Raw genomic sequence first — 27,115 nt, forward strand, 5'->3', positions numbered from 1 at the left:
CCACCATCTGAAGGCCAATGCATAAGAACCACGAGAGATATAGAACTGCCTTATCTGAATCCAGTCAACCCCCAGTTCCATGAGAGAAAACAAGAACAATTGTTGTTTCATATCGCTAAGTTTGGGATGATTTGTTACACAGCAATAACTACAACAAGAGCTTCCAACTAATTTGCCCTTTACAGTGATTACTCCAGAAATTATCTTCCAGAAATTGAGAGTTCTGCTTATGCTAGGTCAGGGGCTGGGGGTTATCCACCAGGCTACCACATAGAATACAGGTGCCATGGACTCTTCAGGGCTCATCGCTGCTGGATTCACTTCTTTGTGGAGACTAAAAGGATAGTCATATCTCAGTGAAAATATCTCCTCAGCAGCTACAGCCCAGTGGCCTCTCACGGGCACCTCACTGCTGTCCTCTGACCAGAAAACCTGTCTCCACCACACCAGCTGAAGACACGAATTTCTAACTCCTTACTTGCATTACTCTTCACATCTATATATATAAAAGGCTAATATGCTAAGTGTCTGTCCTACCGGTAGCTATGATGTGCACTGACCATCAGGGGGCAGACACTCAACGCAGGAGCTGCTGAGCTACAGGGATTTGGCAGTGGCAGTGCTCGGGTGATGCACCCGGGAACCAGAGAGGAGGGAGCCTGATTCCTCTCGGGACTGTGTGATTCCACCTTCAGCCAGGGGTTATGTTGTTGCGGGGGCACTGTCGGCCCCGGATCTGGTTTACTGCACACTTGCGTTTGCGTTCCATACCCTGTACGAAAGCAACTTTGTAGAGTGCCCTCAAGCACTCTGGGACCCCTCAGGGGATGTTGGAAAGTCGGTTTTGGCCTGATCCCCGCAGGCCAGGCTGAGGCACTCCACCTGCCGGAGAGACCCCGCTCACTCCACAGATGCCCTTCAAGCCACGGTGCCACTCCAGGTGCGGCTGGCCAGGGAGGAACCACGGGAGGTTGGCTCCAGGGCGTGTCCGCCCTGTCTTGCCCAGTCCTGCCCCGCCAGCCACTTTCTATTTAATTTCCTTTCAGTGTGCACGAATCTGTGCACCGGGTTACTAGTATAATAATAAATTTGCAAAGCTTTGAAATTCTGTCCCACTTAAGTGTCCCTAAATTATCTCAAGCCCTTAATCAGGCAAGCCTAAAATTCAGTTAGATGAGGCTAATCTGCTCCAAAATAGGGAAGAATAAAATCTCATAATCTACAAAACAAAGGTGAAAGCAAAGCAAGCAAAACAAAAGGGACCTGTAACACAGGAGGAATGAATGGGCAGGATGTGGCTGTACGAAGCAGGGGGAGGGCCTCCCAACTTGCTTCCAAAGCTACAAACAGGCCCTGCTGCTCAGGAGGCCAACTTCAACATCCTGGAGAGGCACTTCCCATCAGACTCCCAGAGCGGAACCTTCCCAGCACACTCAGAGAGGAACCCACCACTGAGCTGGTAATCTAGTGCAACACTCTGCCTTCACTCCTCTTGGGGAATCTCAGAGTAGGCATTACAGCTATCTACTTGCTGACTATTTTGTAGAAGTAGCAATTATATCATCCTTCAAAGAAAGAAAAAAATCCTCTCTCATTTTAGAAACTATGTAATAGGAGATGGCCATAGAATCTGATAAATCTTTATAAAATTAGCCAGACACAGACATGGCAAACTCAGAGAGTATAAGTTGAGGCTATGGTACCAGCTATGTGCAAGGGGTGACTAGAAAATGGTTACTAAGATTTTATGCCTGCATCCTCTCTCAAACTAATGACATCTGGGACCTCTAGTCCCTGATAAAACAGAGAAGCTTAGAAGAAAAGAATGGATGAGCACCTGGGCTGCCACTCTCCCAAATGGGCTAACAACATTTAGCACTATTTAGGGGGTCCTTCTCCAGCAGTCCAACAAAAAAGGCCTTGCTTATCTTCCAACAGTTTCAACAGAAAACAAGCCTCTTTGCATATTCATAGATATTCAGAATTCCTCAATATGCAGCAATCCTAATCTATACTAATAAAAGGGTAATATGCTAATTAGACTGGGAGATCTTCTAGGAGATCTTCCGGATGTCCTTCCAGACAAATCCATGGTGGTGTGGCCGAGGCAGAGGAGGTTAGGGGTGATCAGACAAGGAGGGGAGGGCAGATAGGGGTGATCAGGCCAATAGGGGGGGGCAGTTGGGGGCGAGCAGGCTGGCAGGGGGAGAAGTTGGGGGCGAGCAGGCCGGCACGGGGGGGCAGTTGGGGGCGATCAGGCTGGCGGGGGGGGGGGCAATTGGGGGTGAGCAGGCCAGCAAGGGGGGCAGTTGGGGGCGATTAGGCCGGCAGGAGGGGCAGTTGGGGGCGAGCAGGCCAGCAGGGGGGGCAAGCAGGCCAGCAAAGGGGGCAACTGGGGGCGAGCAGGCTGGCAGGGGGGGCAGTTGGGGGCTATCAGGCCAGCAGGGGGGGCAGTTGGGGGTGAGCAGGCTGGCAATGGGGGGAAGTTGGGGGCGAGAAGGCCGGCGGGGAGGGGGGGCAGTTGGGGGTGAGCAAGCCGGCAGGCAGGTGAGCGGTTAGGAGCCAGCAGTTCCGGATTGCGAGAGGGCTGTCCAAATGCCGTTTAGGGCCTAAATCGGCAGTCAGACATCCCCCGAGAGGTCCCAGATTGAAGAGGGTGCAGGCCAGGCTGAGGGACAACCCCCAGTGCACGAATTTCATGCACGGGGCCACTAGTCTAATCTAATAAAAGAGAAACATGGTAACTGGCATACGACCGCTATCCTTCCCATTGGCTAATCAGGGAGATATGCAAATTAAGTGTCAGCCAAGATGGCGGCTGGAAGCCAGGCAGCTTGAAACTAACATGAGGCTTGCTTGCTTCAGTGACAGAGGATTCCAACGTTCCCCGCCTGCCGCTGCAGGCCTCTGAGCTGGCAGTTTGAAACATTTCAACAAAAAACCCCTCCAGAAACCAGCTTTCAGAGAGCTGGGATCTCAGAGCTGGAGTCAGAGCTGGAGTTATACATTGTTTCGATTACCTACTTTCAGCAGCGGAGGCCGAGGAGCTGGAGCCTCAGAGCTAAAGCTGGCCCAGAATTAAAAAAGAAAAAAGAAAAAAAGGAGCGGTTGGGAGCTTCCGTCACCTGCCAGCCTGAAAACAGCCCTCAGCCCCTCACCCAGACTGGCCAGGCACCCCAGTGGGGACTCCCACCCTGAAGGGTGTGTGGCCAGCTGCAAACAGCCATCAGCCCCTCACCCAGGCTGGCCAGGCACCCCAGTGGGGACCTCTACCCTGAATGGTGTGTGACCAGCTGCAAACAGCCATCATCCCCTCACCCAGGCTGGCCAAGCACCCCAGTGGGGACCCCCACCCTGAATGATGTGTGACCAGCTGCAAACAGCCATCATCCCCTCACCCAGGCTGGCCAGGCACCCCAGTGGGGACCCCCACCCTGATCCAGGGACACCCTTCAGGGCAAACCAGCCAGCCCCACCCATGCACCAGGCCTCTACCCTATATAGTAAAAGGGTAATATGACTCCCGGCACCGGGATCAGCGTGACAGGGGTCAGCGCCCAAACCCCCTGATCGCCCTGTGGCTCTGTGTGTGACAGGGGGTGGGGCCACAACCTCCCTATCTGTCCTGCTCTGTTCGTGAAAGGGGAAGGCGCCCCAACCTCCTGATCAGCCCTGCTCTGTGCCTGATATGGGGGAGCTCCCCAACCTCTGATCACCCTGCGGCTCTGTGTGTGACAGGGTGCAGCGCCCCAACCCCCTGATCGTCCCTGCTCTGTGTGTGACAGGGTGTGGTGCACCAACCCCAACCCCCCCCCCCCACGGGCCCTGCTCTGTGTGTGATGGGGTAGAGCCATAACCTCCCCATCGGCCCTGCCCTGAGTGTGAGAGTAGTGGCGTCCCAACCCCCTGATTGGACCTGTTCTGTGGGTGATAGAGGGCGGTGCCCCAACCCCCTGATCCGCCCTGCTCTGTGTGTGACAGGGGGTGGTGCCCCAACTCCCCTATCGGCCCTACTCTCTGAGTGACAGGGGGGAGCTCCTCAACCCTCTGATAGGCCCTGCTCTGTGCGTGACAGGGGGCAGCGCCCCAACCCCCGGATTGGCACTGCTCTGTGCGTGACGGGGGTGGCGCTGCAACCTCCCCATTGACCCTGCCTTGAGTGTGACAGGGGGCGGTGCCCCAACCCCCCAACTGGCCCTACCCTGAGCGTGACTGGGGGTGGCATCACAATCTCCTGATCCGCCCTGCTCTGTGCATGACAGGGGGCGGCGCCCCAATTCCCCAATCAGCCCTGCTCTGAGCCCAACCAGGGGCTGCACCTAGGGATTGGGCCTGCCCTCTGCCACCCGGGAGCAGGCCTAAGCCAGCAGGGCGTTATCTCCCGAGGGGTCCCAGACTGCGAGAGGGCACAGGCCAGGCTGAGGGACTCCACCTTCCCCCCGAGTGTACAAATTTTTGTGCACCGGGCCTCTAGTACTATATAATAAAAGGCTAATATGCAAATTGACCGAACTACGGAATGACCGGTCGCTATGATGCACACTGACCACCAGGGGGCAGATGCTCAACACAGGAGCTTCCCCCTGATGGTCAGTGTGTTCCCACAGGGGGAGCGTTGCTCAGCCAGAAGCGGGGCTTACGGCTGGTGAGCGCAGCAGCGGTGGCGGGAACCTCTCCCACCTCCATGGAAGCGCTAAGGATGTCCAACTGCCGTCAGTTGGACATCCCCCGAGGGCTCCCGGACTGCGAGAGGTCGTAGGCTGGGCTGAGGGAGCCCCCCTCAAGTGCACGAATTTCGTGCACAGGCCTCTAGTGTCCTAATAATCACTAGGTTGATTCCTGTTGGAGTTGAGTCTCCCTGACACACAGAGGATGGTGTTTTTCTGTGCTGGTACTGTCTTCAAGCTCTCCTGATTGCTTCCCTTTCAGACAGCAGAGACCAATCTCAGGAATGGGTGGGAAATGAAAGAAGTGACCAAGGAGTGCCAGCAAATTGAACTACATAAGTAAACTGTGGACAAATCCGCATGGGAAACATGGACTGTAGGCCACAGGAACTGTATCTACATACTCCACTCTCCTGTCCTGCTTTTTTGGGACAAGCCCCTGTACTCTGACCACATTAAAGCAGGGTGACCACGTATCTCAATTTTCCCAGGGCAAGGCCACTTTTACTTTTAAAAAGCATTCTGATTTGAATGATATATTATAGATCACTTTACCTAAAAGCAAAGTTAAAAATCAGCCGAAGAGGTAAATTGAACTTTTCTTTATTGACCTTCACACCCCTTATCCAATGGGCTTCTTTTTATCTTATGCTCGGGAGTTCCTCTCCTTGAATTATGCAAGTGGTCCCACTCTCTTTGCCACCAGTACAAATCCTCCCTTTCCTTTAAACCTCGGCTCAAGCACCACTTCCTTTAGGAAGCCTGCTCAGTATACTCTAACCTCCATAGGTCTCTCCTTTCTTTGAAGTTTTAGCAAATAACTTCATGCCTCCTGAGGTTTTAATACTATTTTCAAGTTGTTTTTGTATGTATAACTATAAAGTTGTAAGTTACTTAAGAGCAAAATCTTTGTCTAATTGCTTCTTTTATAACCCTTGCATGCCCTAGCTCTGCAACAAGGACAATAAATATTTTCCTATTTACAAATATGCCCAATAAGCTGCTTGAGGACATAAGGAGAAGACTGCAGGTACTGCCCACTGCTGACTTCTTTTCTCACAGCTCACTGTATTTTTCCTTAAAGCACTTAACACAGGATGCAATTATATTTTTATTTGTAGGATTTCTGTTGGCCTACCCATTATTCTGTAAGGCCCAAAAAGACAGGGAGCTTGTGTATACTGTTTTTCACTATATACCTAAGACAGTGTTTGGCAGTGTTCAGAGAGTATTTGCTGATTGGATGGATGTTAGAAGGACAAATCCTATATAATAAAAACCTAATATGCTAGTGTCCGACCGTTTGACCAGTCACTATGATGTGCACTGACCACCAGGGGGCAAACCCTGCGACTGGCAGGTTAGCTTGCTGCTGGGGTCTGGCCGATCGGGACTGGGCGAGACAAGCCGGACACACCCTGGAACCCTCCTGCGGTCCTTCCCCAGCCCCAATTGTGCACTGGTGGGGTCCCTTGACCTGGCCTGTGTCCTCTTGCAATCCGGGACCCCTCGGGGGATGTCAGAGAGCCGATTTCAGCCTGATCCCCACAGGCCAGGCCAAGGGACCCCACTGGTGCACGAATCCGTGCACTGGGCCTCTAGTAGATGGATAAAGGGGGCGGGGGAATGATTTCAAACTGAACTATAAAGAAGATTTAAATTTTAGGGACAAGCATTTGAGAAACAAATTTGATTACATTTCTTGGGAGGGCATTCCCAGTGGCCCTCTCCTTCCCTCCACCCACACTAGAGATGTGCTCAGTGGGAGCACAGGAAACAAAGAAGCAGCTGGGGCCAGCCCAGCTAGAGAAAGCAACCCATAATAATAACTAGTATCACACTTGTAACAGCAAAGGAAAAATTGTAAAGCTTGGCACGGCCATTGGGAAAAGTCATCGGCTTCCAGGATCTACAATTTGGCCTGATCTTTCTCTGAAACAATGTGACTCCTGAGTCTACCTCTCCCTTTGCAGTTGAGTTCACTCCCTCATTACAGTAAAACCTTGATATAACGGACTAATTTGGGCAAGGGAGTATCTGTTAAAGCCAAACTAACAAATTAGTTAGTTTACCTGTTTTTAACTTAGTCATGTTTTATGTAATTAACATTACATATGTATGAAAGTTTAATTTCATAGAAAAGTTTTCTACTTGTATTATTGTAATTTTAAATTTATACTGAATAGGTCTAGTAAATGCGTGCATTCACCAGTCACCCAAGTAAACAAACGCACGCGGGTGGGGGCGTGACTTAGTGCACTTGGAACGTCGGCTGGCACAGTTAAAACTGCTATAGAAAGTCATGTCACAGGACAACAGAACCAATTGCCAGCACAGTGTAGTGTGATCATGTGCTAATCATTCTTTATGAGCGGTAACTCTTGGATTTAAATACGTAGATATAGTTGTAGATATGTATTTTTATTTATGTTAGCAAAATTACAACAGTGTTTTTTCAAACATATGGCCTATTTGCTAAAATGTGTTAAAAATAACAAAAAAACCCCTGTTAATTTAATTATAAGCAAACCTTGGTTAAAAGCATTTAAAAATTAACAGAGTTTTAATTTAATTCTCACATATGATACATGGACTGGAAATTTTGTCTGTTAAATCCAAAGTCCCGGGGAGAACCAAGATGGCGGCATAGGTTAACGCCGGAGTTTGCTGCTTTGAACAACTACTTCAAAAGTGAAACCAAAAAACGGAAGGGACATCACCCAGAACCACAGGAACGCTGGCTGAGTGGAAGTCCTACAACTAGGAGGAAAGAGAAACGCACACGGACACTCAGAGGAGGCGCAGTGCTGAAGTCAAATTCTGAGGTGCGGAGTGCGCCAAGCGGGCTGGAGGCGGAGGGCGCGGTTGTTGTTTTCAATCGGGAGGGAGTTGTAGACTCTGAGCTCCAGATACAGGCAAGTCTTTAGGGACCCAGACTCAAATGGGAGAAGCGGGACTATCTGGCTTCGGTCAGAGCGAGTGCAGCTTTCTCTCCCAGCTTTGCAGCGGGTGCTGGGACTCAGAGAGGCAGAGCCCCTGGGGACAGGACTGAGAGCCGCCATAACTGCTCTCTCCGGCACACCCTGTTGATCCTGTGCGACCCGCCCTACCCAAGCCCTGCACAGAGGCATTTGCTGGATAGCCTCAGGCAAAGGCTAAATTAGCACCTCCCTAGAGGACAGAAGTTCTCTCACTGCTGACACAGCTGATTCTCATAGCCACTTGGCCTGGAGGTCAAACCCTCCCTGGGATTAGCTACAACAATCAAGGTTTAACTATAAGACTACGCACAAAGACCACTAGGGGGTGCACCAAGGAAGCATAACAAAATGCGGAGACAAAGAAACAGGACAAAATTGTCAATGGAAGATATAGAGTTCAGAACCACACTTTTAAGGTCTCTCAAGAACTGTTTAGAAGCTGCCGATAAACTTAATGAGATCTACAAGAAAACTAATGAGACCCTCGATGTTATATTGGGGAACCAACTAGAAATTAAGCATACACGGACTGAAATAACGAATATTATACAGACTCCCGACAGCAGACCAGAGGAGCGCAAGAATCAAGTCAATGATTTGAAATGCGAGGAAGCAAAAAACACCCAACCGGAAAAGCAAAATGAAAAAAGAATCCAAAAATGCGAGGATAGTGTAAGGAGCCTCTGGGACAGCTTCAAGCGTAACAACATCAGAATTATAGGGGTGCCAGAAGATGAGAGAGAGCAAGATATTGAAAACCTATTTGAAGAAATAATGACAGAAAACTTCCCCCACCTGGTGAAAGAAATGGACTTACAGGTCCAAGAAGCGCAGAGAACCCCAAACAAAAGGAATCCAAAGAGGATCACACCAAGACACATCATAATTAAAATGCCAAGAGCAAAAGACAAAGAGAGAACCTTAAAAGCAGCAAGAGAAAGAAACTCAGTTACCTACAAGGGAATACCCATACGACTGTCAGCTGATTTCTCAACAGAAACTTTGCAGGCCAGAAGGGAATGGCAAGAAATATTCAAAGTGATGAATACCAAGAACCTACAACCAAGATTACTTTATCCAGCAAAGCTATCATTCAGAATTGAAGGTCAGATAAAGAGCTTCACAGATAAGGAAAAGCTAAAGGAGTTCATCACCACCAAACCAGGATTATATGAAATGCTGAAAGGTATCCTTTAAGAAGAGGAAGAGGAAGAAAAAGGTAAAGATACAAATTATGAACAACAAATATGCATCTATCAACAAGTGAATCTAAAAATCAAGTGAATAAATAATCTGATGAACAGAATGAACTGGTGATTATAATAGAATCAGGGACATAGAAAGGGAATGGACTGACTATTCTTGAGGGGGAAAGGGGTGTGGGAGATTCGGGAAGAGACTGGACAAAAATCGTGCACCTATGGATGAGGACAGTGGGTGGGGATTGAGGGAGGAGGGTGGGGCGTGAACTGGGAGGAGGGGAGTTATGGGGGGGGAAAAAAGAGGGACAAATGTAATAATCTGAACAATAAAGATTTGGGAGAACCAAGATGGCGGCATAGGTTAACGCCAGAGTTTGCTGCTTTGAACAACTACTTCAAAAGTGAAACTAAAACACGGAAGGGACATCACCCAGAACCACAGGAACGCTGGCTGAGTGGAAGTCCTACAACTAGGAGGAAAGAGAAACGCATACGGACACTCAGAGGAGCCGCAGTGCTGAAGTCAAATTCTGAGGTGCGGAGTGCGCGGAGCGGGCTGGCGGCGGAGGGCGCGGTTGGCGTTTTCAATCGGGAGGGAGTCGCAGACTCTGAGCTCCAGATCCGGGCGAGTCTTTAGGGACCCAGACTCAAACGGGAGAAGCGGGACTGTCTGGCTTCGGTCAGAGCGAGTGCAGCTTTCTCTCCCAGCTTTGCAGCGGGTGCTGGGACTCAGAGAGGCAGAGCCCCTGGGGACAGGACTGAGAGCCGCCATAACTGCTCTCTCCGGCCCACCCTGTTGATCCTGTGTGACCCGCCCTACCCAAGCCCTGCACAGAGGCATTTGCCGGATAGCCTCAGGCAAAGGCTAGATTAGCACCTCCCTAGAGGACAGAAGTTCTCTCACTGCTGACACAGCTGATTCTCATAGCCACTTGGCCTGGAGGTCAAACCCTCCCTGGAATTAGCTACAACAATCAAGATTTATCTATAAGACTGCGAACAAAGACCACTAGGGGGTGCACCAAGGAAGCATAACAAAATGCGGAGACAAAGAAACAGGACAAAATTGTCAATGGAAGATATAGAGTTCAGAACCACACTTTTAAGGTCTCTCAAGAACTGTTTAGAAGCTGCCGATAAACTTAATGAGATTTACACAAAAACTATTAAGACCCTCGATGTTATATTGGGGAACCAACTAGAAATTAAGCACACACGGACTGAAATAACGAATATTATACAGACGCCCGACAGCAGACCAGAGGCGCGCAAGAATCAAGTCAATGATTTGAAATGCGAGGAAGCAAAAAACATCCAACCGGAAAAGCAAAATGAAAAAAGAATCCAAAAATGCGAGGATAGTGTAAGGAGCCTCTGGGACAGCTTCAAGCGTACCAACATCAGAATTATAGGGGTGCCAGAAGATGAGACAGAGCAAGATATTGAAAACCTATTTGAAGAAATAATGACAGAAAACTTCCCCCACCTGGTGAAAGAAATGGACTTACAGGTCCAAGAAGCGCAGAGAACCCCAAACAAAAGGAATCCAAAGAGGACCACACCAAGACACATCATCATTAAAATGCCAAGAGCAAAAGATAAAGAGAGAATCTTAAAAACAGCAAGAGAAAGAAACTCAGTTACCTACAAGGGAATACCCATACGACTGTCAGCTGATTTCTCAACAGAAACTTTGCAGGCCAGAAGGGAGTGGCAAGAAATATTCAAAGTGATGAATACCAAGAACCTACAACCAAGATTACTTTATCCAGCAAAGCTATCATTCAGAATTGAAGGTCAGATAAAGAGCTTCACAGATAAGGAAAAGCTAAAGGAGTTCATCACCACCAAACCAGGATTATATGAAATGCTGAAAGGTATCCTTTAAGAAGAGGAAGAGGAAGAAAAGGGTAAAGATACAAATTATGAACAACAAATATGCATCTATCAACAAGTGAATCTAAAAATCAAGTGAATAAATAATCTGATGAACAGAATGAACTGTTGATTATAATAGAATCAGGGACATAGAAAGGGAATGGACTGACTATTCTTGAGGGGGAAAGGGGTGTGGGAGATGTGGGAAGAGACTGGACAAAAATCGTGCACCTATGGATGAGGACAGTGGGTGGGGATTGAGGGAGGAGGGTGGGGCGTGAACTGGGAGGAGGGGAGTTATGGGGGGGGAAAAAAAGGAACAAATGTAATAATCTGAACAATAAAGATTTAATTAAAAAATAAAAATAAAAAAAATATTAAAAAAAAAGATTTAATTAAAAAAAAAAAAGAAAGAAAAAAAAAATCCAAAGTCCATTAAATGAAGGCCTGCAAAATTGAGGGTTTACTGTGCCTTTCATCTAGTCAACCAGCACAGTCTCCTAACTTGTTTCTATGCCTCCAACTTCCCCTTCTTTCAGCCCACACCACACTATCACTGCAGCAATCTTCAATAGCATTTCCTCTTGAACTCTTCCTTGGTTCCTCCCACCATGACCTTTTTGGAATTAATCCTCCCTCCTGTGCTCCAATAGTACTTCTCTGAACTACGGGATACCTCCCCACACATACAATAAACTCCCCAAGGCAGTGGTCGGGTCTGCACCGTCTAGAGCAGTGGTCGGAAAACCGTGGCTCGTGAGCCACATGTGGCTCTTTGACCCCTTGAGTGTGGCTCTTCCACAGAATACCACGTGCGGGCGTGCACCTACAGTGCGAAGTTGACTTAAAACTTTAAAGTTTATCAAGTTATTTTTAGGGAATGTTGTGGAGTGAAAGAAGATGTAGTGTTGAGGATTGAGAAAGGTATGTTGAGATGGTTTGAACGTACAGAGAGGATGAATGAAAGGAGATAGACGAAACAAGTATACAAGACGAGTGTGGATGGGACAGTTGGAAGGGGTCGACCTCAGCGAAGGTACCTCAATCAGATTGAGGATGTTTTTAGCAAAGGCCAGCTTAGGAGTGCCCTAATTAAGTTAATAACAATGTACCTACCTATATAGTTTAAGTTTAAAAAATTTGGCTCTCAAAAAAGAAATTTCAATGGTTGTACTGTTGATATTTGGCTCTGTTGACTAATAAGTTTGCCGACCACTGGTCCAGAGTCTTAGATGTAGAAGATGTTGAATAAATGCTTATCAAACTGATCCAATTATGCCTTATTTCTGCCCTTAAAATGTAGTTTGTTAGGGAAGCAGGATGTTCAGTGGAGAACAGCGAATGGCATGTCCCCAATGTGTCCCCTGCTCCTGCCCGTGAGGAGCATGCTGAACACAGGCCTGGAGAAGTGATTCTCAACCACATCCTTGTGTGATCGCCAGTGCCCTCCAGTAGCTCTGCTCACCACAAGACAGGTGGGAGGCGACCAACACCTTTTATTCTTCCCTCAAGTTTTCCAGTGAAAAGTGCACACATGTCATGTGTCTTCACCTTGTCCCAGGGGCTCTCAGTTTATGTGCACCAGCCAAGGGGGAAATGGGAATGAGGAACCCTTCTCCTTTTTTTAATCTTCACCTGAGGATATTTTTCCATTGATTTTTAGAGAAAGTAGAAGAGAGAGGGAAAGAGAGAAATATCAATGCAAGAGAAACATATCATTGGTTGCCTCCTGCACGCCCCCCCACCCCCACCCCACCAGGACCTGGGCCAGGGAGGTACGAGGTACGTGCCCTTGACCGTGCCCTTGGCCGGAATCAAACACGGGACCCTTTGGTCCGCAAGCCGATGCTCTATCCACTGAGCCAAACCAACTAGGGTAGGAACCCTTCTCCTTTCAATCCTTCAAAACCAGAATGAAAATAGGTCACCTCAAAAAAACTCACTTGCCCCATGTGCCATGAACAGTTTATTCTGCAAGCAATGTACTGCTGGTCAGTGTTTGGGAACCACGAAGTTCCCGTTGTCAGTAGGAAGGCTGCTTGGGATCTGCTGTCCTCTCAGGAGCTGGAGATCTTCCCAGGCCCAGATCTCATGTTGTCACAGTTTCTTGACCCCAAAACATTTGAAGTCACAGTGGAGACCTACCCCAACTACTACATCAAATAACAAGCCAGGCACCAAAGAACAACTTCATACCCTCACACTGCTTCTCTCCAACACCCTCCTCTTACTCTCCAATTCTGACAGTTTTAACATCAATCCATCCATGACTCTACCACCCTTCATGGCTTCCCACCTCCTCCATGTCCTGTCCTTCCCTCCTTACCCAACTTAAGGCCATCAATCATTATATCACTTTCCTGCACAAACCCTCACTTTCCTTGCCATTTCATGTTTTGTTGAACTTTTTAGGCTAAAACCCAACCCTAAGGCAGGCAAATGAATGTTCAAAGCAGTATTATTTATAATAACCCAAAAGTGGAAATAACCTGAATATCCATCAACTGGTAAAGGGATAAACACAATGGGTATATCCACAGAATGGAATAGTATTCAGCAATAAAAAGGACAGCACTGATATATGTTATCATATGAATAAACCTCAAAAACATGCTAAGTGGAAAAATCCTGATACAAGACCCCACATATTACATAATTTTGCTTATATGAAAGGTTCACAAAAGACAAATCCATATGCCCTGACCGGTTTGGCTCAGTGGATAGAGCGTCAGCCTGCGGAATGAAAGGTCCCAGGTTCGATTCTGGTCAAAGGCATGTACCTTGGTTGCGGGCACATCCCCAATAGGAGGTGTGCAGGAGGCAGTGGATCGATGTTTCTCTCTCACCGATGTTTCTAACTCTCTATCCCTCTTCCTTCCTCTCTGTAAAAAAAAAATCAATAAAATATTTTTAAAAAAACAAAGAACGTGAATACTATTTAAAAAAAAAAGACAAATCCATAGAAATAGAAAATAATGAGTGGTTCTCTGGAGCTGAGAGTGGGAAAGGGGGCTCTTGCTGGAGTGATAGAAATGTTCTAAAATTGAACTGTGGTGATGGTTACACAACTTGGTAAATTTACTAATGATCATTGAATTGTACACTTAAAATGGGTACATTTTATGGTATGTAACTTATATTTCAATAAAGCTGTATGTGTTGTTGTTGTTTTTTTAAAAAAACAACTTATTAAATTCGCCTGTTTTGTGATTCACTACACAGCTATAAGTAGCTGGAAAAGAGAAGCAACTACATTGTTCCCACTTAAGACTCAAGTGACTTTTAAAAAATTTATTGCCCTAGCTGGTTTGGCTCAGTGGCTAGAGCATCAGCCTGTGGACCAAAGGGTCCCAGGTTTGATTAGGTCAAGGGTACACGCCTGGGTTTTGGGCTCGATCCCCAGTAGGGGGTGTGCAGGAGGCAGCCGATCAATGATTCTCGTCGATGTTTCCATCTCTTTTTCCCTCTCCTTTCCTCTCTGAAATCAATAAAAATATTTTTAAATGTATTTACTGATTGATTTTAGAGAGAGAAGGAAAGGGGAAGAGGGAGAGAGAGGGAAAGGGAGAGGGAGAGGGAGGGGAGGAGAGAGAGAGGGAGAGAGAGAGAGAGAGAGAGAGAGAGAGAGAGAGAGAGAGACATCGATTTGTTGTTGTACTTATTTATGTACTCATTGTTGCTTTTTGTATGTGCCCTGACCAGGGCTTGAACCTGCAAGCTTGGCATATGGGGATGATGCTCTAACCAACTGAGCAAAGAAAGGTTCAGAAAAGGCAAATCTATAGAAATAGAAAATAACATTCAAATGAGTTCCTGAGTCTGTCCTCCAATCATACCATAATTCTCAAGCTCCTTTTGTCTCTTACTCTCATCAATTATTTCACTCCTTCTCTCTCCTCAAAGCTCTAACACCTCATTCCCTAGTCTCCCTTTTCACCTGAGAACCCTATTCCTTCTTTGTTCAGAAAACTGAGGCCATCAGAAGAGAACCTCCAGACCCCCATCATCACACCTCCCTGCTGCCTGTTACTATTATGTTGTCTAGTAGCTACGTGTGGCTAGTTAAATTAGCTAAGATTAAATAAAACTAACAATTTGGTTCCTTAGTCTTGCTAGTCTCTTTTCGAATGCTTAATAGCTACTACTTCATGGCTGTGGCTCCTGTATTGGATGGAGCAGAACATCTCCATCCTGTAGGAAGTTCTCCCGGGCAGTGCTGTTCAGAGACCTATCTGTACGTCTGCCTACAGCACATCCTGACTTATTGTGCAGCTCCTCTCACTAACTCAAGGGCAGTGCTCCAGCAATTCTTTCCTTTCTCCATGATCAGGTTTCAGCTCTATAAGAGACCACTTCCATCAGTATGTAACATGATGTTATTTTCCTCATCTTAAAAAAGTAAAAGAGGAACAGTTTGGAGTGACAGAAAAGTTTTGCAAATAGTGGTATTCTCAACACAAAAAAGAAATGTACACCTCAAACTTACATGGATGTTATATGCCAATTATATCTCAACTAGGGGCCCGGTGCACGAAATTCGTGCACTGGGTGTGTGTGGGGGGGAGTGTCCCTCAGCCCAGCCTGCCCCCTCTCACATACTGGGAGCCCTCAGGCGTTGACCCCCATCACCCTCCAATTGCAGGATCGGCCCCTTGCCCAGGCCTGACACCTCTGACAGAGGTGTCAGGCCTGGGCAGGGGACCCTCATTTCCCCCCATCACTGGTTCTGCCCCCAGCCCAGGCCTGATGCCTCTGGCCCAGGCGTCAGGCCTGGGCAGGGGACTCCCAGACCCCTCCGATTGCTGGCTCTGCCCCTTGCCCAGGCCTGATGCCTCAGCCAGAGGCGTAGACCCCCATCACCCTCTGATCACCTGATCGGCCCCTTGCCCAGGCCTGACGCCTCCGCCAGAGGTGTCAGGCTTGGACAGGGGACCCCCATCTCCCCCCGATCACTGGCTCTGGCCCCTGCCCAGGCCTGAGGCCTCTGGCCCAGGAATCATGCCTGGGCAGGGGACCCCCATCTCCCTCTGATCGCTTGCTCCACCCCCCACCCAAGCCTGACGCCTCTGACCCAGGCTTCAGGCCTGGGCAAGGGGACCATCATATCCCCCCAATCCCCGGCTCAGCCCCCCGCCCAGGCCTGATGCCTCGGCCAGAGGAGTTGACCCTCATCACCCTCCGATCACCAATCACCGGATCGGCCCCTTGACCAGGCCTGAGGCCTCCGGCAGAGGTGTCAGGCCTGGGCAGGGGACCCCCAGCCCCCCGTGGTTGCAGGCTCCACCCCTGCCCAGGCCTAAAGCCTCTGGCTGAGGCGTCCGGCTCGGGCAGTGGGGACCCGCAGCTGCAGCGGCCCCGCGATCGTGGGCTTCGCTTTAGGCCCAGGCAAGGGACCCCTAGCTCCCGGGACTGCCAGCTTCGACTGTGCCCAGCTCCCATCGCTGGCTCCACCCCTACTTCCTGCTATCACTGGCCAGGACGGCAAAGGCGCCTGATTCTCTGATCATGGCATGGGGGCAGGGCAAAGGTGGCCCCAGGACCGCCTTTGCCCTGCCCCCCAGCTCTTAGCTCCCCCCTGGGTTTCCGATCACTGTCAGTGGCAGGGGGCTTCTTCCTGCTTTCCCTTTCGCCTCCCTGCATTGTGCCTACATATGCAAATTAACCGCCATCTTGTTGGCAGTTAACTGCCAATCTTAGTTGGCAGTTAATTTGCATATAGCCCTGATTAGCCAATGAAAAGGGTATCGTCGTACGCCAATTACCATTTTTCTCTTTTATTAGTGTAGATTAAAAAAAGATAATGGTAATGGTTGCACAATACTGTAAGTGTAATTAATGCCACTGAATTTTAAGTGATTAAAATGTCAAATTTTATGTCATATCTATCTATCTATCTATCTATCTATCTATCTATCGATCTATATTACCATAAAAAAAATTTTAAGGATAAAAATCTTTCTAGTCAGCACTTCCCTACACCCACCATGAGCTATAGCCTTCTCTGTTTCCCTTTATAGCAAAACCTTCCAAAAGACTTGTCTATATTTGCCTTTTCCAATACTTATTCTGTTTTTGCTTTGGCCCATCTAATCTCTCAAGGGCTTACGCCCCACTACTCCACCAAAATTACTTTTATCAGCTGCCAAGTCCAATGGACAATTATTCTTCCTCTCAGTTGATTTATCAGCAGCTTCTGATGACCCCCTCCTCCTAAAAACATTCTCTTCCCTGTTTCTGAGTCCCAGACCTGTCTCTCAAGACAAGCTCCTCTACCTTTTGCTCTTTGCCCAACCTCTTGGATTCTGGGACTCCCTGACCCTCCTCAACTTCAACTGTCTGTTTACCTGGATCTCTGCCCACAGACAGCCTGACCCTTCCAACTCATCCCCGCTCCATTACCACTTCACCGAATGCCCTGACTCCCCTCTCATCATTAATTCTGAGACCTTTCTGAAGAGCCAGCCATGCCCGGTCTATTTGGTTTCTCTAGTTAAGACATAGTAAGGTCTATCCCATCCCTGGCTGAGCCTTGTGCCTAAAAATAATGGATATGAACTTCTAGCTCCTTAAAGGATAGAGTCAATCTTCCTAATTGTGTTAGAATGCTCTCAGTTAAAATAGATGAAGTTGGTTGCTGAAAATAATCAATGTTAAACACTTATTTGTATTTTCTTCATGGATCCATCTGCTTTACTTAGATTCTTTTTTTTTTTTTTTTTAGATTCTTTTATTTAGATGATACTGGAATATATTTTGTATTCTGTTACCTAGAAAAAGAGAGTGCTTTTAGATTCCTCAGGAAACTGGACAAGGATAGAAGATGTGCTTGGGTCTAAATAAAAATAAAGTAAAATGATGGCTACTAGCGTCAGCCCAGGGCTGGAAGTTATTCAATCCTAGATTCCAATTTTCATCTTTACTAATCCTAACACATCACTTAGGATTAAAGCCACATACCTGGAAGCATCAAGGAACGGTCTGTAGGCCAGGCTGATCCATTCTTCCCTGTTAGATGAATATTTTGGCTCCCGGGGTGTTTCTCTCATGGTGTCCAAATCCACTAAATAATGGCATTTACTGATGTCAATCTGCAATGGAGAAAGGCCAACTCTTCATTAGTAATTACAAAGGTGCCTTCAGGGTCAGGAACATAAACTGCAATTCTAAGCATTCCCACAGAGTTTTAGAAGCACAAGCATCCAAGTCCTCAGATGTTACCTGTGTTCTCTCCACTCAGATAAGAGTGTTGGGTGTTGGGGTATTACCTAGGCTCCTGGGAGTAAGGGGGAGATATGCACGCACCGAGCCAAAATATATTTAAGCTTTGTGAGTTTTGATTCTAGTTTGGGTATACATCCTTTTAGCCAAACACACTTCTGAAACTAGCATGAGTCTACAACCTACTCGAAAAATAACGTATCTTCTCTTGTTCACTATTGCTCCCTCCCAATAATCACTTTTTAATGCGGAGATTGAAAGGCAAGACTAAACACACATGCTAATGTGAAAGGAAACCCTGTCTCTGCTGACAGAGCCAAGTGAGGGTGCAGAGATATCATGCATATCGTCTCCTTCAAAAATTCAACAGAACAGACAGAGACATGGGAACTGTTCCTGCAGTAAAAGATCAATAAACTGTAAGAGTGGAGAAGATTATGAAAAATATGTTGTAACAATAAGCAAAACTAGTCATTCAGTTGCTCACATCATGGAGACAACACAGCATCACAGGTGCTCAGAAGAGAATATTATAACCATGTTGGGCCTGGCCAAGGTAGCTCAGTGGTTAAGCGTCAACCTATGAACGTGGTCATGGTTCCATTTCTGGTTGAGGCACATGCCTGGGCTGTGGGCTCAAACCCCAGTGTGGGGTGTGCAGGAGGCAGCCAATCAATGATTCTCTCTCATCATTGATGTTTCTCTCTCTCCCTCTCCCTTCCTCTCTGAAATCAATAAAAATATTAAAAAAAAAACAGGACCCTCCCCCCCACACACACACATAATTGGTATTGTGTTTATAACAAAATTAATTCAATGGAATATGCTATAAACTGTAGGATACTTCTTCAGTTAAATAGTTCATTTCCTCAGTTCCTGAAATTCCTCCAAAGCCATAGAGATGAAAGGGGCGTCTCATTATTCATAGCAAGCCGCTTTCAACAGCAACTGAGTTTATATTAACAGGGTAACTTTTGGAAAGCATCTAAAAATGAGGGAGGAGGCTGGTCACCAAGTGATTAGAGGGTTCAAACTTTCAGCCCTATCCCTGACCTCTGAGGAGGAAAGAGAGATTATACCCCGAGTTTAATCACCAATGGCCAATGATTTCATTAATCATGACTGTGTAATGAAGCATCCATAAAAACCCAAAAGAACGGGTCCAGGAGATTAAGTTGGTAGAAGATTTTCAAAAAACTGGACGAATCTACTAAAATTGAACATAGGTATCTCCTATGATCCAACAATTCTACTCCTAGGTATTAGATTGAACCATATGAAATCATTAATATCTGACTGTTTAATGCACAAAAATGGTCATTTCACATGGTTCAAGCTAAGTATATCCAAGCGAAATGCATGCAGCAAAAAGACAAGTTCAAGAATGTTCAGTGTCATTATTTGCAGTTGGTTCAGATTAGAAAAAATCAAACATCCAACAATAAAATAATAAATTGTGGTATAGCCATACAATTAAATACTATCTATACTAATAAAAGGGTAATATGCTAATTAGACCAGAAGTCTTCCGGGCAAAGCCATAGTGGCTGCGAGGGCCAAAGGCAGGCAGCCATGGCGGCGGCTGCAAGGGCAAAGGGAAGGCAGCCATGGCAACTATGAGGGCCGAGGCAGGCCGCTGTGAAGGCCGGCAGTGGCAGCAGCAGCGAGGTGATGGGGGCGGCGCCTTCCCCTGATTGCCCAGTTGTCCCCCCCGCCTCCCCCCATAGAGGGAGTCCAGAGGCAGCAGCAGTAGTGGCTGGGTGATGGGGGCCACCTTCCCCTGATTGCCCAGTCGCTTCCTGCAGAGGGAGGTCAGAAGCGGCAGCAGCAGTGGCGGGGTGATGGGCCAGAGGCAACAGCAGTGGCTGGGGTGATGAGGGCAGCGCCTTCCCCTGATCAACCTGGTCACCTCCCACAGAGGGAGGCCAGACTGTGACTTAGGCCCGCTCCCCTCAGGGAGCGGGCCTAAGCCGTCAGTAGGACATCCCCTGAGGGCTCCCGGTCTGTGGGATCAGGCCTAAACCAGCAGTCGACATCTCCCGAGGGGTCTTGGATTAGAGAGGGTGCAGGCCGAGCTGAGGGGTCCCCCCCCCCGCACAAATTTCGTGCACCGGGCCTCTAGTCTATAATAATAAAAGCGTAATATGCTAATTAGACCAGACATCCTTCCAGACGAAGCCAGGGCTGCGAGGGAAGCCCAGGTCCTGGGTACCAGAGGGAAGCCAGTGCCAGTAGCCAGGGGAAGGAAGGCCTATTCTTGCACGAATTTCGTGCATCGGGCCTCTAGTATAGTAATTAAAAAGAACAAACCACAGATACATGCAACAACATGCATGATTATCACAAACAAAATGTTGAGTTAAAGGATTAAGGCACACAAAAATGCAATATGATTCCATGTATATGAAGTTCTACAACAGGCAAAACTAACTCATCCTGTTTAGGAATGCATATAAGAGGAGTAACTGTAAAGAGGAAAACAAAGAAATTATTATCATAGAGTTGGGAAGCTCCATCTGAAGGGTGAGTAGGTAGTGACAAAAGGAACTGCTGGAAGCTTCTGAGTGCTGGCAATGCCCTGGGTGATGGTTACACAAGTATTCTATTATATTAATTTACTGCACACTTATGCTTTATGCACTATGGATTACACAGAATTGAAGGTTTTTTAAGTGCATATAAGAAAAATTCAGTCACCTCTGGCTTACAGTAAACTCTGTTCTTCCCCAACCTCTCACTCAGAGTAATAGTCTCATTTTCTCCCAGCATTATTTTTATGTAATGAAGATTCCAGTCTCACATCTGGCTCTGCATATGGGCTGTTTCTCCAGGGGAGAGAAAGCATACTGAGAATTGACGTCAGATCCAATTCCATTCCACAGAATGCTCTAAAAATGACCCGTTGCATAAACACTTCAGGAAGCAACCTTTTTGGTCTGAACCTCCACTCTGTAGCTCCCAAGGATTTTGAAAACATGAAAACTTTTTTTTTTTAAGTTTTGCAAGTACCATGTCTCTGAAATCAAACAAAAGCAGCAAGGGCCACAGACTCTCATGGTCTCGTGCCGAGACCTCCTTTGGTGAGGGAGCTCTGAGTAGGACATTTTAATACTTGACCTCAGCCAGATACACTACAGACCTCATTATCTAGACTGGGTGTTGGGTACATGGTCTTTCAGAGATGTGGATAGTAACTAATTAATGCCCAGCTATGCAAGTCAGCTTTAGGCTCCACTCATTAACCATCCATATATAAATTTCATTTAAAGTAAAGTTTTATAAAGACAGAAACCGCCCTAGCTGGTTTGGCTCAGTGGATAGAGAGCATTGGCCTGAGGACTGAAGGGTCCCAGGTTTGATTCCCAGTCAGAGCACTGCCTGCATTGCAGGCTGGATCCCCAGTAGGGAGCATTCAGGAGGCAGCCAATCAATGATTTTTCTTTCATCATTGATGTTTTTTTCTTTCCCCCCTCTCTCTCTGAAATCAATAAAAAAATATTTTTAAGAAAAGACATAAATCAAGACAAAAATCATATTAATTGCAATCCTAATCCATTTTTATTTATTTTTTTATTATTATTTTTTTAAATATATTTTTTATTGATTTTTTACAGAGAGGAAGGGAGAGAGATAGAGAGTTAGAAACATTGATGAGAGAGAAACGTCGATCAGCTGCCTCCTGCACATCTCCCACTGGGGATGTGCCCGCAACCAAGGTACATGCCCTTGACCGGAATCGAACCCGGGACCCTTCAGTCCGCAGGCCGACGCTCTATCCACTGAGCCAAACCGGTTTTGGCCCTAATCCATTTTTTAAAATGTAATCTCTTTAAATCCTTTCTAGGAAACAGATGCTAAAGATTCTTTTTTTCTAGGAAACAGTTACTGAACAACTGAAACACACAAAAACAAAAGCCTCTGGCAGAAAAATGGTCAGTATGATCAAGGGCAGGCTCTCTATTAGAGATGAAATAAGATAATTAGAAAAGGAAGCTTTAACAATCAATCAATAAAAAGGCAACCTATGAAATAAAAAACAATATTTGCAAACCATATATCTGATAAGGTATTAATGCTCAAAATATATGGAATCCATACAACTCAATAGCAAAACAACAAATATTTTTTTAAATATATTTTATTGATTTTTTACAGAGAGGAAGGGAGAGGGATAGAGAGTTAGAAACATCGATGAGAGAAAAACATCTATCAGCTGCCTCCTGCACACCTCTTACTGGGGATGTGCCCGCAACCAAGGTACATGCCCTTGGCCGGAATTGAACCTGGGACCTTTCAGTCCACAGGCCAATGCTCTATCCACTGAGCCAAACCAGTTCGGGCACAACAAATATTTGATTTAAAAATGGGCAAAGGTCCTCAACAGACACTTTTCCAAAGTCATACAGGTACATGAAAAGGTGCTTAATATTAGTGATCATTAGGGAAATGCAAAGCAAAACCACAATGAGAGCCCAGCTGGTGTTGCTCAGTGGTTGAGTATTGACCAATGCACCAAGAAGGTCACTGGTTCAATTCCTGGTTGGAGCACATGCCCGGGTTTTGGGCTCGATCCCCAGTGGGGGCGTGCAGAAGGCAGCCAATGGATGTTCTGCTCTCATTGATGTTTCTATCTATCCTTGCCTCTCTCTCTAAAAGTCACTAAGAATATATTTTTAAAAACACAAAGAACACAAAGAAATATCACCCACACCTGTTAGAATGGCTATCATCAAAAAGATAAAAGATAACAAGTGCTAGTAAAGATGTAGAGAAAAGGGAACCTTGGATACACTCTTGGTAGGAATGTCAACTGGTATAGCCTTTATGGAAAACAGCAAGGAGGTTCCTCAAAAAATTAAAAACATAACTACATACTATATTATCCGAAAACCCTAGTTTGGGTGGGTATATATATATATATATATATATATATGAAGGAAATGAAATCACTATCTTAAAGGGACATGTGCACCCCCATGTTCACTGCAGCATTATTTATGACTAGAGGCCCAGTGCACAAAATTCGTGTACGGAGTCAGGGGTGGAGGGGGTTCTTCAGCCCAGCCTCTACCTGTCGCAATCCGGGACCCCTTGGGGGATGTCTGACTGCTGGTTTAGGCCCGACCCTGCTAAACCGGCAGTCAGACATCCCTCTTGTAATCCAGGACCACTGGCTCCTTACTGCTCGCTTGCCTGCCTGATCGCCCCTAACCAATCTGTATCCCTACCTTATCACCCCTACATGCTCATCTGCCTGCCTGATCGCCCCTAACCACTCTGCCTATCTGCCTAATTGCCCCTAACCACTTGCCTGCCTGCTTGATTGCCCCTAACTGTTTGCCTGCCTTCCTGATCACCCCTAACTGCCCCTGCCTCGGCCCCCACCATGGCGGCTATGTTCGGAAGGACGTCTGGAATAACGTATGGAGGTCGTTCGGTGGTCCAGTCTAATTAGCATACTACGCTTTTATTATTATAGAAGATAGCCAAGACAAGGAAACAACTTAAGTATCCATCAATGGGTGAAATGTGATGTGTATATACCACACACAATGAAATACTATTCAGTCATAAAAAGGAAGAAAACACTGCTATTTGTGACAACATAAATGAAACTTGAGGGCATTATGCTAAAACTAGAGGCCCGGTGAACAAAAATTTGTGCACTCGGGGGGGAGAGGGGGTCCCTCAGCCCGGCCTGTACCCTCTCGCAATCTGGGACCCCTCGGGAGATAATGACCTGTTGGCTTAGGCCTGCTCCCGGGTGGCAGAGGGCAGGCCCAATCCCTAGGTGCAGCCCCTGGTCGGGCTCAGAGCAGGGCTGATTGGGGAGTTGGGGGACCGCCCCCTGTCATGCACAGAGAAGGGCGGATCGGGAGGTTGCGATGCCACCCTCAGTCACGCTCAGGGTAGGGCCAATTGGGGGGTTGGGGCACCGCCCCCTGTCACACTCAAGGCAGGGTCGATGGGGAGGTTGCGGCGCCACCCCCTGTCATGCACAGAGCAGAGTCCATCAGGGGGTTGGGGCGCTGCTCCCTGTCACTCACAGAGCAGGGTCGATCAGGGGGTTGGGGAGCTCCCCCCTGCCATGCACAGAGCAGGGCCGATCAGGGGGTTGAGGAGCTCCCCCCTGTCACTCACAGAGTAGGGCTGATAGGGGAGTTGGGGCACCGTCTCCTGTCACACACAGAGCAGGGCAGATCAGGGGGTTGGGGCACTGCCCTCTACCACCCACAGAGCAGGGCCGGTCAGGGGGTTGGGGCGCTGCACCCTGTCACACTCAGGGCAGGGCTGATGGGGAGGTTATGGCTCTACCCCGTCACACACAGAGCAGGGCCGGTGGGGGGGGGGGGTTGGGGCGCCACACCCAGTCACACACTGAGCAGGGCCGATCAGGGGGTTGGGGCGCTGCCCCCTGTCACTCACAGAGCAGGGCCCATCGGGGGGGTTGGGGCTCTGTACCCTGTCACGCACAGAGCAGGGTCGATCGGGGGTTGGGGAGCTCCCCCCTGTCACGCACAGAGCAGGGTCGATCAGGGGTTTTGGAAGCTCCCCCCCTGTCATGCACAGAGCAGGGCGGATCAGGGGGTTGGGGCACCGCCCTCTACCACCCACAGAGCAGGGCCGGTCAGGGGGTTGGGGCACCGCACCCTGTCACACTCAGGGCAGGGCCGATGGGGAGGTTATGGCTCTACCCCGTCACACACAGAGCAGGGCCCGTGGGGGCGGGGGGGTTGGGGAGCCACCCTCTATCACCCACAGAGCAGGGCCGATCAGGGCGTTGGGGCACCGCACCCTTTCACACACAGAGCCGCAGGGCGATCAGGGGGTTGGGGAGCTCCCCCCTATCAGGCACAGAGCAGGGCTGATCAAGGGGTTGGAGTGCCTTCCCCTGTCACGAACAGAGCAGGGCGGATAGGGAGGTTGTGGCCCTGCCCCCGTCACACACAGAGCCGCAGGGCGATCAGGGGGATTGGGCGCTGCCCCCTGTCACGCTCATCCCGGTGCCGGGAGGCCTCTCGGCTCCGCTGATCCTGGTGCTGGGAGGCATATTACCCTTTTACTATATAGGATAGAGGCCTGGTGCACGGGTGGGGGCCGGCTGGTTTGCCCTGAAGGGTGTCCTGGATCAGGGTGGGGGTCCCACTTGGGTGCCTGGCCAGTCTGGGTGAGGGGCTGAGGGCTGTTTTCAGGCTGGCGGGTGACTGAAGCTCCCAACCGCTCCTTTTTTTCTTTTTTTTTAATTCTGGGCCAGCTTTAGCTCTGAGGCTTGGCCCCAGCCCTGAGGCCTCGGCTGCTGAAAGCGGGTATCTGGTTTGTTTGGGTTCTATAATCGAAACACTGTTTCAACTCCAGTTCTGAGATCCTGGCTGGCTGAAAGCAGGTTTCTGGGGTTTTGTTTAGCTTCTATATTTGTAACAATGTTTCAAACTGCAAGCTCAGAGGCCGGCAAGGCAGGTAGGGAACGTTAGCTTCCTCTGTCACTGAAGCAAGCAAGCCTCCTGTTCGCTTCAAGCTGCCTGGCTGCCAGCCGCCATCTTGGCTGGCAGTTAATTTGCATGTCGCCCTGATTAGCCAATGGGAAGGGTAGCGGAGGTATGGCTAATTACCATGTTTCTCTTTTATTAGATAGGATATATATGTCTCAGAAGGAGAGGTCCATACTAGGATGGGCCAAGGAAGTGCTGGAGGAAAGGAAGGAACAGGACCCCAGCCCTCGGGACACCGGACACTAACGCAGTACCCAGTTGTGAAGTGATGACACCTTGAAGTTAGTTCTAGGCACTGATAATGAAGAACAAAGAAAGGGTAAATGTCAGGTCTATTTCAAAGGAAATCACTGGTACCAAAATGTCTAATCCAGTGACTTGGGAAAAGAGGGGCTGCAGTGAAGAATCACTTGGGCGAGATGTAGAAAAGATGGTTAACTTGTTTTACATGGACTGAGGTGGGAAAAGCGCTGTGTATTCAAGCAACTGAAAGAAGGCCAATGTGCCCTGGCACTGAGAGAGTGGTTTTCTGTTCCTAATGCCAAACACTCTCTGTGTCCACCTCATAAATTCCCATTCCTTCTTCAGATTTCAGCTAACAATGACTTCCTTAAGAAGGACTTCACTGTTCACTTGAGCTAGGAGAGGTCCCCAGATTACATTGTCTTACAGCAACCAGTAATTCTCCACTAAAACATTTCACAATTATAATTTACAAATTAATTGGGAAATCAGTCAATTCTATGGAAGCTGGGGCTCTGTCTGTCTCATTTACTCATGCATTCCACAAACCTAGCATAGTAGGTTTCCTTAAACCAGCGATCGCCAACCTTTTGGACCTCACGGACCACGAGTGGTCCGCCGACCACCGGTTGGCAACTGCTGCTCTAAAGGTTTCCTTAAAGTACACAGTAGGTGCTAAGTATATGCACCTTTAACAAATGCACACAAGAATGCATGAGGAAAAAAAGTGAAAGTAAGAGGAGGGAAAAGGTGAAAGCATAGGAAAAGGGGGACAAGAAAAGGTCAGAGAGGAGAAGACCACAGATAAATCTGGGCGGATGCCTACTGTACAGGCAGAAGAAAGAAGTGGAAAAAGCAAGGGCAGGGGGAACTATTACAAAGGTTACAGGAAAGGAATCAGAGGACACAGCTCTGAAATTCAGGGGGAGAGGGATTTCAAAAGCCACAGAAGGCTGTGAGGAGGCTGAAGACTGAGAAGAGGTGACAACGGGAACAGGTTCGACAGCTGTACCAAACAGTAAATTTATCAGTTTAGAATGCCATGTGGGGACAAGGAAAGAGCTAATGGTCCAACCTCCTTTTCTCAGCGACCTTCCCTGCTGTCTACTCAGCTGCATGAGCCATGCCCCACAAGTCCTCAGACGGGAAGGATGTGAACGTGAATTTAGGCATCTATTAGCTGGAAATGACAATGACGCATGAAGGCTATAAAAATAGAGATCTCTGTCAAAGGCCAACATGAGGTTCAAGAACATCACAGAGAAACCATCTCCATATATAAGACAGGTCTTATTTCTCAAATGTCACTAAAAATTCCCTGGTAAACAACTGCAATAAAGAATCCTCTAGGAGTTCAAGAGGAGAATGTGAAAGATCAATCAAAATCTACTGTCCTATAACTTCCATGACAAATGGGAGAATTGAAGCAGAAAAAC

At 47.7% G+C, this 27,115-nt stretch overlaps 1 protein-coding gene across 6 annotated transcripts in view; it reads right to left on the reverse strand.

Moving 5' to 3' along the window:
- The window catches only part of ALG9 (ALG9 alpha-1,2-mannosyltransferase), a 115,898-nt gene that overhangs the window by 12,023 nt on the left and 76,760 nt on the right, over positions 1-27,115 (reverse strand). For all 6 annotated transcript variants that reach the window (XR_009454351.1, XM_059707841.1, XM_059707840.1 and 3 more), the window contains one exon: positions 17,686-17,816. Coding sequence is in view for 5 of the 6 variants with exons in the window: in XM_059707841.1 (XP_059563824.1) it covers positions 17,686-17,816 (131 nt within the window). In the remaining variant the exon portion in view is untranslated. The remainder of the gene's footprint in view (positions 1-17,685; positions 17,817-27,115) is intronic.

Source organism: Myotis daubentonii, chromosome 9 (assembly GCF_963259705.1).
Source record: "Myotis daubentonii chromosome 9, mMyoDau2.1, whole genome shotgun sequence".
NCBI lineage: Eukaryota > Metazoa > Chordata > Mammalia > Chiroptera > Vespertilionidae > Myotis > Myotis daubentonii.